A 13,456-nucleotide genomic window follows, 5' to 3' on the forward strand; every position below is an offset into this window, starting at 1 on the left:
GTGATGGAGCACTGGAGCTGCACACAGAGGTGGTGGATCTCCTTCTCTGGAGACATCCGAGACCCAGCTGGATGCCTACCTGTGCAGCCTGAGCTGGCAGCTGCTTCGGCAGGGGTTGGATGGGCTGATCTCTGGAGGTCCCTTCCAGCCCCTACAGTTCTGTGACTGTGACGTACAGAAGCCAGGCTCCATGTACACGTGTAAGACGCCTCAGAGAGCAGCGCGAGCTGTGGGGCGGACTGCAGCGCTTCGTTGCACCTCACACAGCGCTGCGAATCCAAGCGTGGCGGGGAGCCGGCCGTGAGAGACGCCTTGAAACCCTTTACAAACAACAGCTCCTCGGGGCTGCGTGCTCCAGGAGCCGCCACGTTAAGGACAGCCGCAGCAGCTCGCTTAGATGCGTTAAAGAGCGCCAATTTGAGAAGGCGACAGAAACAACATGGCGCCCGCGCGCTGAGGCGAATCTGCCGCCGCCGAGCGCGCGACTGAGCGCGACAACCAGCAGGCGTGGCTCGGGGCCACCGCGCAGGCGCGTGACGGCGGATCGGTGCGGCCGAGCGGCGCATGCGCGAAGCGGCGGTCGCGGCTCCCGAGCCCGGCGGTCACCATGATGTGGTTCGGCGGCTCCATCCCGGCCGCCATCGCCGCCGCCAAGCAGCACAGCTCGGTCTTCGTTGTGTTTGTATCAGGTAACGGCCCGGTCGGAATGGGGCGGCGGCTGCGCCGGCGCCGGCGCCGGGGCTCGACCCCCGCCGGGCCCGGCCCTGCCCTGTGTTGCCCTGCGGGCCGCGAGCAGCGGGCGGAGCCGCCGTACGGAGCCCAGCTGCGGGGCGGGCATTTGTGCTGTGTCAGCGCGGGGCCCCGTGCCGGGCAGCGCCGTGCTGCTCCGCGCCCGCTGGCCTGATGGCATTCAGCTCGCGGTTATTGCTTCTGCTCGCGTGTTTGCCTCCTCCTTATACGTTCTTCAGCGCGTTTACCTTCAGAACAGACGCGATCGCCCTCGTAGTGATGAGCTGGGACGAGGGCACTGCTCCCAGTGTGGGCATCACCTGCACCTGTGGGACGCGCGCTGCCGCATTCTGGAGCGTTTCGCATTCTTCAGCGGCATTCAGAACCTGTGGCTGTTTTGAGCTTGATGCCTTGTGCGCTCAGAGTTGAGAAGCAACGGTGGGAAGTTATGGTATTTTTTTTGGTGCAGCTCAAAAACTGCACAGGGCTGTCCTTCTCTTTTAGGTGTGGATGTTGACTTGGTGGGTGTGGGAATACATGGATGCACAGGCTGGTGGTAAGCATGTGACTGCAAGGAGACAGAGCACTGGCACAGGCTGCACAGACAGGAGGTGGATCTCCTTCCCTGGAGATGGTGCAGACCCACCTGGACTCCTACCTGTGCAACCTGGACTGGGAGCTGCTTTGGCACGGGGTTGGACACGATGATCTCTAGAGGTCCCTTCCAACCCCTACAGTTGCCTGATGTAACCTTGCCTTGATACTGTAACACTCTGTAAGGGTTTAAGTTGTAGTTTGTTTTGCTGGCTGTTTCAATCCCTGCAAAGGCGTGTCTTAGGTTTGCCATATCCTGCTGACTCCACACCTGCCCCTGTGGCAGCTGACGGAAGCAGTGGCTGGGTTTGTTGCTTGGTGCACGTGGTGGTGGTGGTGATGTTGAATCTTCACACTGCAAACTGGCCCATAGGCATACGTAAGGGACAGGCATTCCTAAAGCTGCTTTCAGAGCAGGAAGAGATGCTTCCAGAGGTGTGGCCTGTAGATGTGTTGTACACTTTGCTCAGTGATCTATAGGGGAGAAAACCATCAATAAAGTGGGGAAAAAATAACATAATGAGCAAATACAAATCAACTGATCTTAACGTGACCGCTGTGAAGGATAGCTAGCTATTAGATTCACTCTTCACCAAAAAAATAGAAGTCTGCTTGGTTCATTGCATATTGTTTGGTTTCTACTTCTGTCTGTCTGTCTCTTCTGGTTTGCTGCACTTCCCTGGATGAGCACCAGGAAGTGAAGAACTGGATTATTCCTTCTGGCTCTCAACTATTCCCTGCCCAGGCAAGCTGTAGTGCAGCTGCTTAGCTTAACAATGAGGCAGTGTTTGCCACTGCAGTTGCATGCTGTTCAACCAGGTCTTTTCTTCAGCATTTTTGTTTGTGAACTTCTTAGTAGAGTTTTAAAACCTTCCCGACGTAGCTGCGTCAGTGCATGTAAGATCCAGCCCACGGATGTCTCTGCTATGTTCTCTGTAGATGGTTTTCCAGCCTGCATGGTTAGAAGACTCCTTGATTGTTCTGAGTTCTTTAATCTGAAGTTAATAGTTTGTTTTCATATGAAACTTCCCTGGATGTCTCCTCTCTTCTGATTGGAGTGCTTAGGGTTATTTCTTTCCGAAGTTAGGCGTGTTCCTGTAATGAAAGTACCATGCCACTTGTTAAAAGGTGCCTAGAAGGACGGGGTTGTGAGACAGAGAACACTTCACTTGAGAGGTGGTGGATGTACCCGTCCTCGTGTAGAGCTCTCAACTGACCCGACCACGTTGGAGGGATCAGCACGTGTGAGTGAGACTGTGTGCACGACTTTGCTGCTGAGTGAAACTGTGATATGTGGGAAATCTGAGGGTCTTGGGAACCAGAGCTCTGAGGCAGTGTTAATAACTCAGCGTTGAGCTGAGATGTGAATTCTGCCCGTGCTGTTGATCTTGGCCTCTCGCTTTCCCCAGACCTTGCACATTTCATTTTCAGGATACAGTTACTGCGATAAATGAACCCGAACCCCCAAGTGGGAAAGGGTTATTAACAAAAGGACACCTAAGTGTCTGCTGTGTGTGTAATCCCAACACTGAAGTGCTTCATGAGGTAGGATTTCCTAAAAGGTGACTTATCAGCGTTTTCCTTCCTGGGTCACAGCTCTCAGAGATCGCACGGTGAATAATCTCTGACCTGTTTTTGTCCTTCAGCATTCTTTTGCCAACTGCAGCAGTTGTTTGTCTGGAAAAGCGGCCATTCGGCAAGTCATGGGGTATTTTTAGTAGCCTAATGGGATGAGCACATGTGAAAGTGTGCACAGCACAGCAGTGCTGTCTGAGTTTGGGGGAGGGGGCCGCACCCCCTTGCAGAACAGCTGCAGCCACCGGCTGCTCTTGGTTCCCCCAGAATATCCCAAATATCAGCTTGGGGCACATAGGCTGATAGGAACAGAGATTAATGCTTCTAAGGAAAAATCAGTGTGTACGGATGGAAAACACTTCTCCAAAAGCAGTGTGCTTTGTATTTGTTTCCTTCAGTGCAGCACTGTGGCACGGCCTGACCTAAAGGCAGCAGGGCTTCACGGGGGGACTCCTGGTCTTTCAGGAGTGAAAAATACCACGTGAAATAGTGACTGGCATGGAACAGATTGTTGTTGTCGTTGAATGACAGGCTTCTGTGCTAGGAAGCCATTATGTGACTCCTCATCAAGAGTACAGTCAATTCCAAGCTGCTAGGAAGTAATTGAAATTAAAGATAAACAAGTGCTTGTAGGCCAGTGCCCTTGTTGAAAACTGATTAATGTTCACTTGAATTCCCACTAAACCAGTGCTTTAGAAGATCAAAGTGATTAAAATAACAGTTCTGTCCCCTCTGTCCATTTCCCTTACTTACATAGCTGCTCTTCTGTTCCCGTGTGCTCCTGACTGCTTTTCCTTCACTCCCACTGTTACTGTTCATGTTGAGAACTGGAACACAAAAGGAATAAATAATTCTGTGAGCAAAGGCTTTGTTTTGTGGGTTTTTGGTTGTTTTTTTTTTTCACTATCAAATTGTGAAGCCTTGTGTACCGAAGTATGTTTTTATGAGGTGAAAAGTGTAAGTTTACCTGCATTAGCAGCTGCTGTGCCAGTGTGTACCTAAATGTATTAGGAAGGACAAGCAGGAATAGCGTGCTAGCAGGTCAAGCCTAGCGGCAGGGAGCAGTGCTACACTCTTACTGCTGCAGGACCTCCTTGTGAGTATAGCAGAGTGGGACATGAAAGCATAAATGGACTCCCTGCAGTGTGAAAACGTTGCATGGGCAGTTGTGCAATGAGATGATGCAATCACGCTGATCCCCTGGCTGCCATCGGTTCCAGTTCCTTTATCCCTGTTCCATCTGAGTGGTTCAGACCCTTCTGCTCCCCTGGACTAAGCTGCCGTGCAGCTGAATGGGCATGCGAGCTATGTGCTCGCTGTTTGGGTTTGGGTATGTTTGCCTTTCTTGGCATGTTAACAAGATGAACCAGCTGGAGTGATTATAGGAAAGAAAAGAAGAGTACCTAATCAGAAGGGTCACTGTGAGTCCGAGGCAGTTGTTCAGCTTCAGCTCTTCGTGTTTTGCAGGTGAGGATGAACAGTCCACTGAGATGGCTGCGAGGTGGGAAGACGCTCAGGTGACCGAGGCTGCCTCAGACGGCTTTGTTGCTATTAAAATCGATACCAAAAGGTTTGATTCTACTCTAATTCTGTCCCTTACACAGTCTTTCATTGTCGATGATGAAAGTAGGAGGCCTGTGAAGTACCCCCTGCACTGGAGGTTGTCTGAACACAGTGTTTGAGAACATAAGTGAGTTGCTGAAAAAATTGAAAATTCATGAATGTACCGTTATGTTGGGCAGAATATTTATGGCATATTTCCTACTGGCTTTGGTGCCAATAAAAGAATGCTTGAAGATGTCCTCTTTCAAAGGAAAAAGACACAAAAAAGGCCAAGTAAAAAATAATGTGGAATCAAAATGCTCTCGAGGCAATCCTTTGTTGAGTAGGACAAGTCTGCAAGGCCCTAGAGAAGATGTTTCTCTCTTTTGTAACACACAGCACAGAAGCTCTGAGGCTTCTGAATAAATGACTCAATTTTGTTAGAATAAGAACTTCAGTTTCCTGTGAGGAACGTGTGCTGACGTTTCCAGGAGCTGCATTATTTTAAAAGGCTCTGTAGAGCTTTTAGAAGACGTTCTGCGTAGTTTGTGCTCGGTGGATTAGATGTCTTTTCCCTCAGTTGCTTCTTAGGGTTGCTTCCATAAATAACCTTCTGCAGTCAACCGTGATAAGCAGGGATTGATAACACTTATGCAAAACGGTAATGAGAAGATGTGGTGCAATTTGTTTTTAGTGTTCTCTCAAGTATTTAAATAGTTCCGCGTGTGGTGGTAGAGCAGTTATTTTTATGATGAAAGGCTTAATCTAAAGTTGGTGCAAAGTGATTGCTCTTCCTCAACGTGCATCTTTTCTCTTTACCAGTGAAGCGTGCCTGCAGTTTTCTCAAATTTGTATCCTTTGGAAACAATTAGATGCTACGTTGTGCTTACAGATAATTGCTCTCCACAAGTTGAGTGTTTTCAGACAAATGTAAGCAATGTTATTAAAAATACATCTTATTGTACAAAAATAAATAATAAACTGTGTTAGTAAATTACCATCTGCGTACTCAGCTGACAGTTCTTGAAGAAAGTGAACAGGTTTGTTTAATGTTAACGCTGTGTGATTCTCTGAACAGAAGTTACCCAGAGCTTTATGTAAACAGGATAACTCATTGGTGCTAATCAGCATTAGGAAGCAAACAAAAAACAAATGCAAAACTGAATTATTACATGATGTTCAGAGTTACAGAGGAACAGGTAGGGTTGGGTTTGTCAGATACACAGCTATGAGGTTAGGTCAGCATCTGCCTGCCTTCACTGTTGCTTATAGCTCAGGAACTTCATCTGATGCTGAAAAAGAATTTGGTACTTGGAATTTCTTGGTGCTGTAAAGAATTCAGTACATAAGAGGTCATCTCACACAAAAATGAGGTCTTACAAATCATTGGTAGTTGGGTACGTGTGTTTAAGAAAAATACTTTGGCTCAAACAATTTCAAGGAAAAGGTGAAATACCGATCAGTTGTGTGGGATGTCTTCCAGCATATTTGGTAGCTTTGCTTTTCTTCTTCCCCTGGCATCTTCAACTGGTTACCAGGTGGAGGTAGAATACTGGATAGAGGTATTCAGCACCAGAGATTTCTGCTTTTCCTTATAACATCACCTTGTAGATCTGTTGTCATTCATTGCCCTTAACTGCTGCTGTGCAGATCCTGTGGTGTGTGTTCCATCCAGCTTCTTCATAGGAGACAATGGAATCCCTTTGGAAGTAATCGCTGGCAGCGTTTCTGTCGAAGAGCTTGTTACCAGAATCCATAAAGTGAAACAGGTAATCCTTGTGCCAGGTGGATCTTTCTGACTGAGCTGGGTATGCTCACGTGCTCGAGACAGGCCCCTAACGTACTCCTTGGAGAAAGATGAATTATTATGTTCATATCCCTCCATCCACAAAGTCAGTACATTTAAATTCAGCACACAGTATTGAATGAGTTTGAAAGTCCTGTGCAGAAGTGCTGAGCTATTTTCTGTTTCACAGATTGTTTAATCGTTTGTGTAACACCCACAGAAAGGAGGCGTGGCAAGAAGCCTGAACTTGAATCATTTACCAACTACTCTTTCAGTAATTTGTATGTGGCTTTGTAATACTGTTTTGTAATGTGGGTTTATGAAAATATGCTACAAAATGTAATCATAATTTTAGCACTGTGATTTTAAGATTATAATTAAGAAAAAGGTATACATGGTCGTGTCAGGATGGGATGATTTTGGTTTTATATTTTAAATAGGACCCAGTCTCCAAAACCAGCTTAGTAGCATTGACTTTTGAACCTGAGGAAAGCATCAGTCTCACTTGTTCCCCCCAATTTCTTAGATGCACGCAGAAAAAGGGCGACCTCTGGAAAATCCTTGTCAGTCCTCCGCTCCGTGCCCCTCATCTCAATCTGATGATGCTCCAGAAAACATGCAGTCCACAGCAGCGGATCCTTGTGACTCTCCTGAGTCTGTTATGTCTGAAACAAGACCTTCTGATGGTAATGACCAATATGTTAACACAAATGCTAGCTGATCTCCTCTGAAATAATTTTCCTTGACTCAATTGCTAAATGACATTAGATAAAAAACAGTATATTGAGTGGACTTGTTGAAAAACTTGAACATGCCAAATGCTTCTTGCAGAGCTTGCCATTCTGTGCTGTTCTAATGTGAGAAGTATGTGGTTTGTAATACAAAGAAACTGTGTTTAGGATTCAGCTGAAAAGGCTCCTCTGGATTAGTAACCTGAAATCAAATGTATGGGAAAGGAGGAAATAAGAAGTGTAAATAGCAGAAACTATCTTCTTGAGATGTCCTAGTTCCTGCCTATTATAGCTAATAGTGAGCAGTTAGTATTATTTTTGTGATAAGAAATATACCTTTAACTTTTCTCTCGTGCATTGCTTACAGACGGAGCAAATTCAAGTCAGGCAAGCCAGGAAACAACTCAATCTTCAGATGAGCAAGTGAGCAGTGCTCAGCCTGAGAATGATCTGGCACTCAAAGTAGAAAGGTAACTCTTTTTTATAGACTATAACTGTATTCCGTTTGTTTCTCAGGATGTAGTTCTATTTATTTAAAATATTGTACAGAAAGCACTGAAATGAGGGCAGAAAAAATGCTAACCTAGGTTTTCTGCAGAGATGTCCTCTTGTTTTCTTGTCTGTTCAATGACTGCAGTCCAGGTGTATTGCAGAAGGCAGAGGAATTGTTTTGTGACTCTTCTGCTTTGTTTGATCGCTGAACTGTGGTGAGGCCTGATGAGCAGTGCTAGTTCTAGCATTGTAAAGTATGGTAACAGGAAGCTTCTGGTTCTGTTCATAGCTGATTAAATTAAGCATCACAGGATTTAGTGGATTAAATTGATTTTTCTTGAGTATCTGTAGGACAGATACTGTCTATAACATCCTCCCTAAAATCAACAACACATATTTAGTAAATAGGATTACCTATAGTACTGAAACATTTTTAATATTCTTTTACACTTGATTTCAGTTCTCTTCCGAAGAAAAGATTACAATATGCATAATCTTACTTAGAACAGCTAATGAAATGCACTGACAAGACTGATAAGAAAGTCACTGTTTTAATGTAGATGCCAGATTCATTTTTAAAATGTACATGAATCTTAAATTGTACCGTATTTGCATATACATAGAGCGTGTTTTCTGCCAGGAAAAAGAAGGAGGTGAAGCTATGTGGTACTTAGTACTTCTTTTTAAAAGAGCATACCAGCAGCTACTGTACAAAACCAAGAAGTGTCTCGTGTCTGACCATGCCTGGCATTTAGTCATGCCTGCCCTCTTCCCAGACTTAAAAATACTTTGCAAATTCTGTGCATTGTTCCTCACTCTAAGGCACGTGTCTGGATAAATGAGACAGGCACGTGTGTGCCTCTGTCAGTACTTGGTATATATTGGGTGTTTTCCATTTTAGGAAGTGATGTGCAGAAGAAACCAGACAGCTTAAGAAGTTAAGAGCAGATAGAGATGAGTGTTTCTGTTACCACAGATTACAAATAGTATTGTGTACTGTATGTCTTATAAGATATCATACAACAGGAATAGGTAAGGTTCTTCATTTAGTGAACAGAAAAGAACAGAAGAAATGTGTTAGAGCTACCATTAAAAGCTGCAGGCTGGGTGCTGAAGCACTGCCTCGTGTTTGTATGGGTGGTACAGCACGTGTCAGTGAGTCGTTACTGTCCCGTTAGCTGTCAGCAGTGCATTACAGTTCATTTTTATGTTTTACTCTTCTGTGTTTGGAAGTGCTTCTCAAAAAGTAAAAATGCTAACAGTAGATACCGCAATTTTAAGACTATTTTCCTTTGCTTTTAAATTTAGAATAACAAAAAAGCTTGAAGAAAGACGAGAGGAGAAAAGGAAAGCAGAAGAGCAGGTAATGCAGAATCTCCAACTGCTTGCAGTGTTCATTTAGATACTCGTATTTTAATAAATGCTTAATTGCTTTTTAAATAAATAGACTTCATTCTTGTCCCACTAACCCAAGGTAGTTTTGTGGTCTCATTTTTATTGTCTCTTGTTTATTCAGAAAGAAATCAAGAAAGAAATAGAACGGAGAAAAACTGGTAAAGAAATGTTGGAGTACAAAAGACGTCAGGAAGAAGAACTGACAAAACGAATGTTGGAGGAAAGGAACAGAGAGAAGGCAGAAGAGAAGGCAGCTAGAGAGCGCATCAGGCAGCAGATTGCCTTGGTGAGGTTTTTGTTTGGGAAGACAGCTTGCTGCTCCTCTCTCACAAGGGCCAATAGTACTAAAAGGATAGATGTTCTCATTCTCTAAAACGTTGGAAAATGTTCAGTTTTCCTGCTTGGAGTTCTGTGGCTTTGTGTGGGGACAGCTTGCACATCTTCGCAGCGTTTGCTGTGTGCACAGTGAAGCTGCTTCTTTTGTACTCATAGTGATGGTATCTGTGAGAATTAATAGAGCAGCCTTTTTCTGTGTTGCCTGAGGCCAGTGATAAGTTATTGTTAAACATAAAAAGTAATTGCAATTCAAACTGAGATCTGAAGTGGAAACACAGGAAATTTGTTTGAAAATTAAGAAAATTGAGTGTTTTTTTTCTTTTTTTGAAGATTGAATCTATGTGTTACATATGGATACAAACAGTTCACAACTGAAGTCCCACTGTGTTGCCAAGGTTTGCCTAGAATACACAGAACTATAGCAGTGTGACTCGTAAGATTTTTCCCCTTCTCTTCACTGGAAAGTTAAACTTTCATGGGAAGGCTATCTAAGTGACTCACTGAAAAGGGTATCTTATCTTTCCTGATGAGACAGTGCAGTTTGACAGTGAATACAGTTTTGCAGCACTACTGCCTTCCCTCTGTGCGGCCTACTTACATCAGAGCAGTTGGGTTCTCAGTACAGACTGAGGCTTTTATGTGCATTAAGTGATAATGAAGGTTTATGTTTGGTCCTTCCTAAGGATCGTGCTGAGAGAGCAGCTCGCTTTGCAAAATCGAAGGAGGAAGCAGAAGCTGCTAAAGCTGCAGCTCTTCAGGCTAAACAGGCTGAAATAGAAGCCAGAAAAGAAGCATCTCAAAAGGAGCGAAGGTGAGTCGTTGTAGAGAAAGCAGAAGTGTATACTGGTGGGAAGAAGGGTGCACAGCTGGCTTGGATTCAGCTTGTTCATGCACATCAGCATTAGAGTCAGACTGGGCTCTTGTTCTGCCTGGTGCTGCTGTTTCAGAAAATATCCTAACTTATGGAGGCCTTGAAAAGTTACAGAACCACTGTGTATCAGAACCTGATAAGAAAGGGCACAGTGGAGAAGTGAACTCTTAGACAGCTAAACTAAAATACCTATGTCCTTATAGTATAACTTCTGAAAAATCCAACAGAAGCAATACAGGCTACACAGAATATGTGTGGTTTCTATTTCATTCATGTATTCATTGTTTTGTGTGATTAACATAAGCATCTTGTTTGGATGCTGAGAGGTCTGGTGAGGTGCAGAAATGCACCGTGGTATATAAGCAGATGGTTATCAGCTGTGGATCCATATTCATAAGCCATCTGAACTGCCATAAATAGGATGGCTGCCCTTCCCTTCCACGCCTGAGTACTGCCAGGCTAAAGCCCCAGGGGTGTTTGTAGTTGTTGCTGTACTGACCATGGTGAATGTCCCGCAGTGCAATAGCCAGGATCCAGTTCCGCCTTCCCGATGGATCTTCCTTTACTAACCAGTTCCCATCTGAAGCACGGCTGGAAGAAGCGAGGCAGTTTGCTGCACAGGTAAATCAGTGCTTCATTTTCTCAGCTGTGTGCTAATTACAGATGGATGCAGCAGTAACTGGTAGTTGATGGTGGCAGAGTCGTTGTTAGCTGCTTTCCTTCTTGTTAACTTGAAGTGAGTTTTGCTTAGTGGCATTCTCCAGAACCACCAACTGCCTCAGTACGGCTGCAGCATGGAAACTCTAAGAATTGTATGTTCTGCATTTCCTCATATGACAGTCACTGGAATTTTGATAACTCTTGGTCAGTAAGACAACTGTTGTTTGAAAGTTGATAGTGAGCATTTAGTACAACTGAAACGTTTCCTTTATACTTTCACAGACGGTTGGAAATGCTTATGGCAATTTTTCTCTGGCAACGATGTTTCCCAGAAGGGAATTCACCAAAGAAGATTATGGGAAGAAATTACTGGAGCTGGAGTTAGCACCCAGTGCTTCAGTGGTGCTGCTGCCGGTAGGTGTTGGTTTGGTCTTCATCTAGCTACAGCCATCAGTCCTGTTACTGTGCAGGTGCTTCTAGTCAGCCATTATAGTATTTGCTCAGATTTTGGTCTTTACTGTCTCTATGCCTGCTTCTGAATTATGTGTGAAACTCTGCCTAAATGAGTACAGCTTTAATACCTGACAAGTTTTCCTTTGGTGTTGGTATCCAGGCAGGAAGACCTTCTACTTCTGTTGTTCAGGCTTCGGGCGGGGACCTGTGGAAGTTCTTGGGCACAATACTTTATCCCCTCATAGCAGTTTGGAGATTTATTAGCAACTTCCTGTTTACGAGTCCACCCCCCCCACAATCTGCTGTGAGAACAGTTCATCAGCAAGACCATTCGAATCCCTCGAAGTCTAACAGCGTTGAGCAAAGCAGGTAATCCAAACTGTTTGTGGTAGCTGTCTCTAAGCACTTGATAAATTTGTTCTAACCTTGTATTATTGAACTGAACCGTATCTGTTCTTCCATACTTGTTGCTCTGTCCTTGCACTTTCAGGCAACGACCCTTCTGTGTGGGTAAAGGATAAACTGGGGGCAGGCAAACTGCATCTCAGTCCTGGCTAAGCTACCTTGTCTTTTACACGTGTGATTAAGCAAGCCTTGCTTCAGTCTCCAACTACGGGAGCTATTTCACATGAAGTAGCAGTGCCAGGGGAACTGAAGTTCTGTTTGTCTGACTGCTAAATGCCCTATTTTCAGCTGTGTACTGTTTCCCAGGGAAACAAAAGGGCTGAGGAAACCTTTCACTGGGGATAAGAGAAGGAAGGATGCTCTACTTACACGCTGTCTTTTGTATCCTTAGACAAACGGTCAGGAAACGAGTAACAGAAAAACGAGGGGAAGACTTCAAAAAAGAAGGCAAAATATATAGACTGAGGACTCAAGATGATGGAGAAGATGAAAACAATACTTGGAATGGAAATTCTACACAACAAATGTAGTTTTGAGTAACTGAGTAATGAGTCAGGCTTTTTTTTCCTTATTTGATTTAAGTCGAGTCAAGTAAAGCTTCTGGAGAAGTGGGGCTTCTTTCACACCAACTGAATTACTTTCTTAATTCTTATTCCTACTGTGGAGTATGGAATAAAGTTGCCTAAGTCAGAACAATCAAGCGGGTGTATCTGTGGCTGAAGAAGTCAAGAGCTGAAAAGTTTGAAAATGTCCATCAGCTTTCATAATCATTACCCTACTGCCATTAGTAAGGCACTTTTTAATCTTTAAATATTCTGCTACATAAATTTAAGCGCCGGGTATTAATGTAAAGGCCGTGGTAGGGAATGACAGGTTACAGTGAGGGTTTCAGAAGCACTATAAGTAGCAAATCAGATTAACTAATTTATGTTTAACTTTTTTCTTGCTTCTGCAACTGCAAGCAAAACCTTGTAGTTTTTAATTCCCCAAGCACTCAATAAACTATTTTCCAGAAAACGTAACTGTCTTTTCTTGTAACATTCCTGTGAGGTTCATAGTCACACAGAAGCAAGCAGCTGGGCTTACAGACTAAGATTTAAAATATGGTTATTTCAGTTTTAAATGAAGGGAGTTGTTCATGCTGAAATCTGATAAAAGGAATACAAAAGTATATAGTGTCCAAAAAGATGGTATGGGAGAAAAACATCTTCGTCAGAGAAAGTGGAAACATTGAGAAGAGAGACTGCAGTACAAGAGTGTGGAAGGTTTTATTTTGAAGGTGAGGACGTGGCTTTCACATATGAACAACGTCGACTTTCCTTCCTCCCCAGGTATTGTGCATTTATATTTTTTACTCTTAACGTACAGTGTAAAGTGCAGCTGCAGACTTCTTTTTCTAAAGGACCTTCAGTAAGTATTGCACTGTTGAAGTGTAAAGACTTAGTGCTATTACTTTTAAAAAGAAATAATCCATGATAAAATTAAGAAAATACTATATTTGAAATAAAGGAACGGGGTGAGGGAGGGGGGAACCTCTACAGTAGCTGCAGTAGAACAGTACATTCTCTTGTACCTGTTTGTGCCAGTGCTGGCACTAGCTTGACTTCAAAAGACTTAAGAAGCAACAAAGCTTCACGGGATGCTCTCAGCTCCCTTGAAAAGATGAGCAGGATCCAAAGGAAGATGGTGAAGGAGGGTAGATGGGGGTTTAGGCTCAGAAAAAATAATAGTAGCTGGAAAAAAATTCAGCGTTTTTTACTTAATATTTTAAGCAAACAGCATGATTGGAAACCCCCTCCAAGGCGAGGTGCTAAGCTGCAGCAGAACAAGCCCTGGGTAGCTTTATTCTATGCTATAGTGGGCAGTGCTTTGTTTAAAAAAAAAAAA

General features: G+C 44.0%; 1 protein-coding gene across 1 annotated transcript; it reads left to right on the plus strand.

The window, feature by feature from the left end:
* The first annotated feature begins 567 nt into the window (after positions 1 to 567).
* On the plus strand, positions 568 to 12,587 carry UBXN4 (UBX domain protein 4). The gene is made up of 13 exons (XM_065750336.1): positions 568 to 689; positions 4,366 to 4,468; positions 5,263 to 5,291; positions 6,091 to 6,209; positions 6,753 to 6,912; positions 7,325 to 7,427; positions 8,758 to 8,812; positions 8,966 to 9,130; positions 9,864 to 9,991; positions 10,570 to 10,672; positions 10,994 to 11,125; positions 11,325 to 11,533; positions 11,961 to 12,587. Exons 1-13 carry the CDS (start codon positions 608 to 610, stop codon positions 12,097 to 12,099), a joined length of 1,527 nt encoding a protein of 508 aa, XP_065606408.1. The 5' UTR covers positions 568 to 607; the 3' UTR covers positions 12,100 to 12,587.
* The last annotated feature ends 869 nt before the right edge of the window (positions 12,588 to 13,456 follow it).

The sequence above is a fragment of the Cyrtonyx montezumae genome, unplaced genomic scaffold (assembly GCF_038088225.1).
Source record: "Cyrtonyx montezumae isolate F1298 unplaced genomic scaffold, pur_monq_1.0 scaffold_7, whole genome shotgun sequence".
In the NCBI taxonomy this organism is placed as follows: domain Eukaryota; kingdom Metazoa; phylum Chordata; class Aves; order Galliformes; family Odontophoridae; genus Cyrtonyx; species Cyrtonyx montezumae.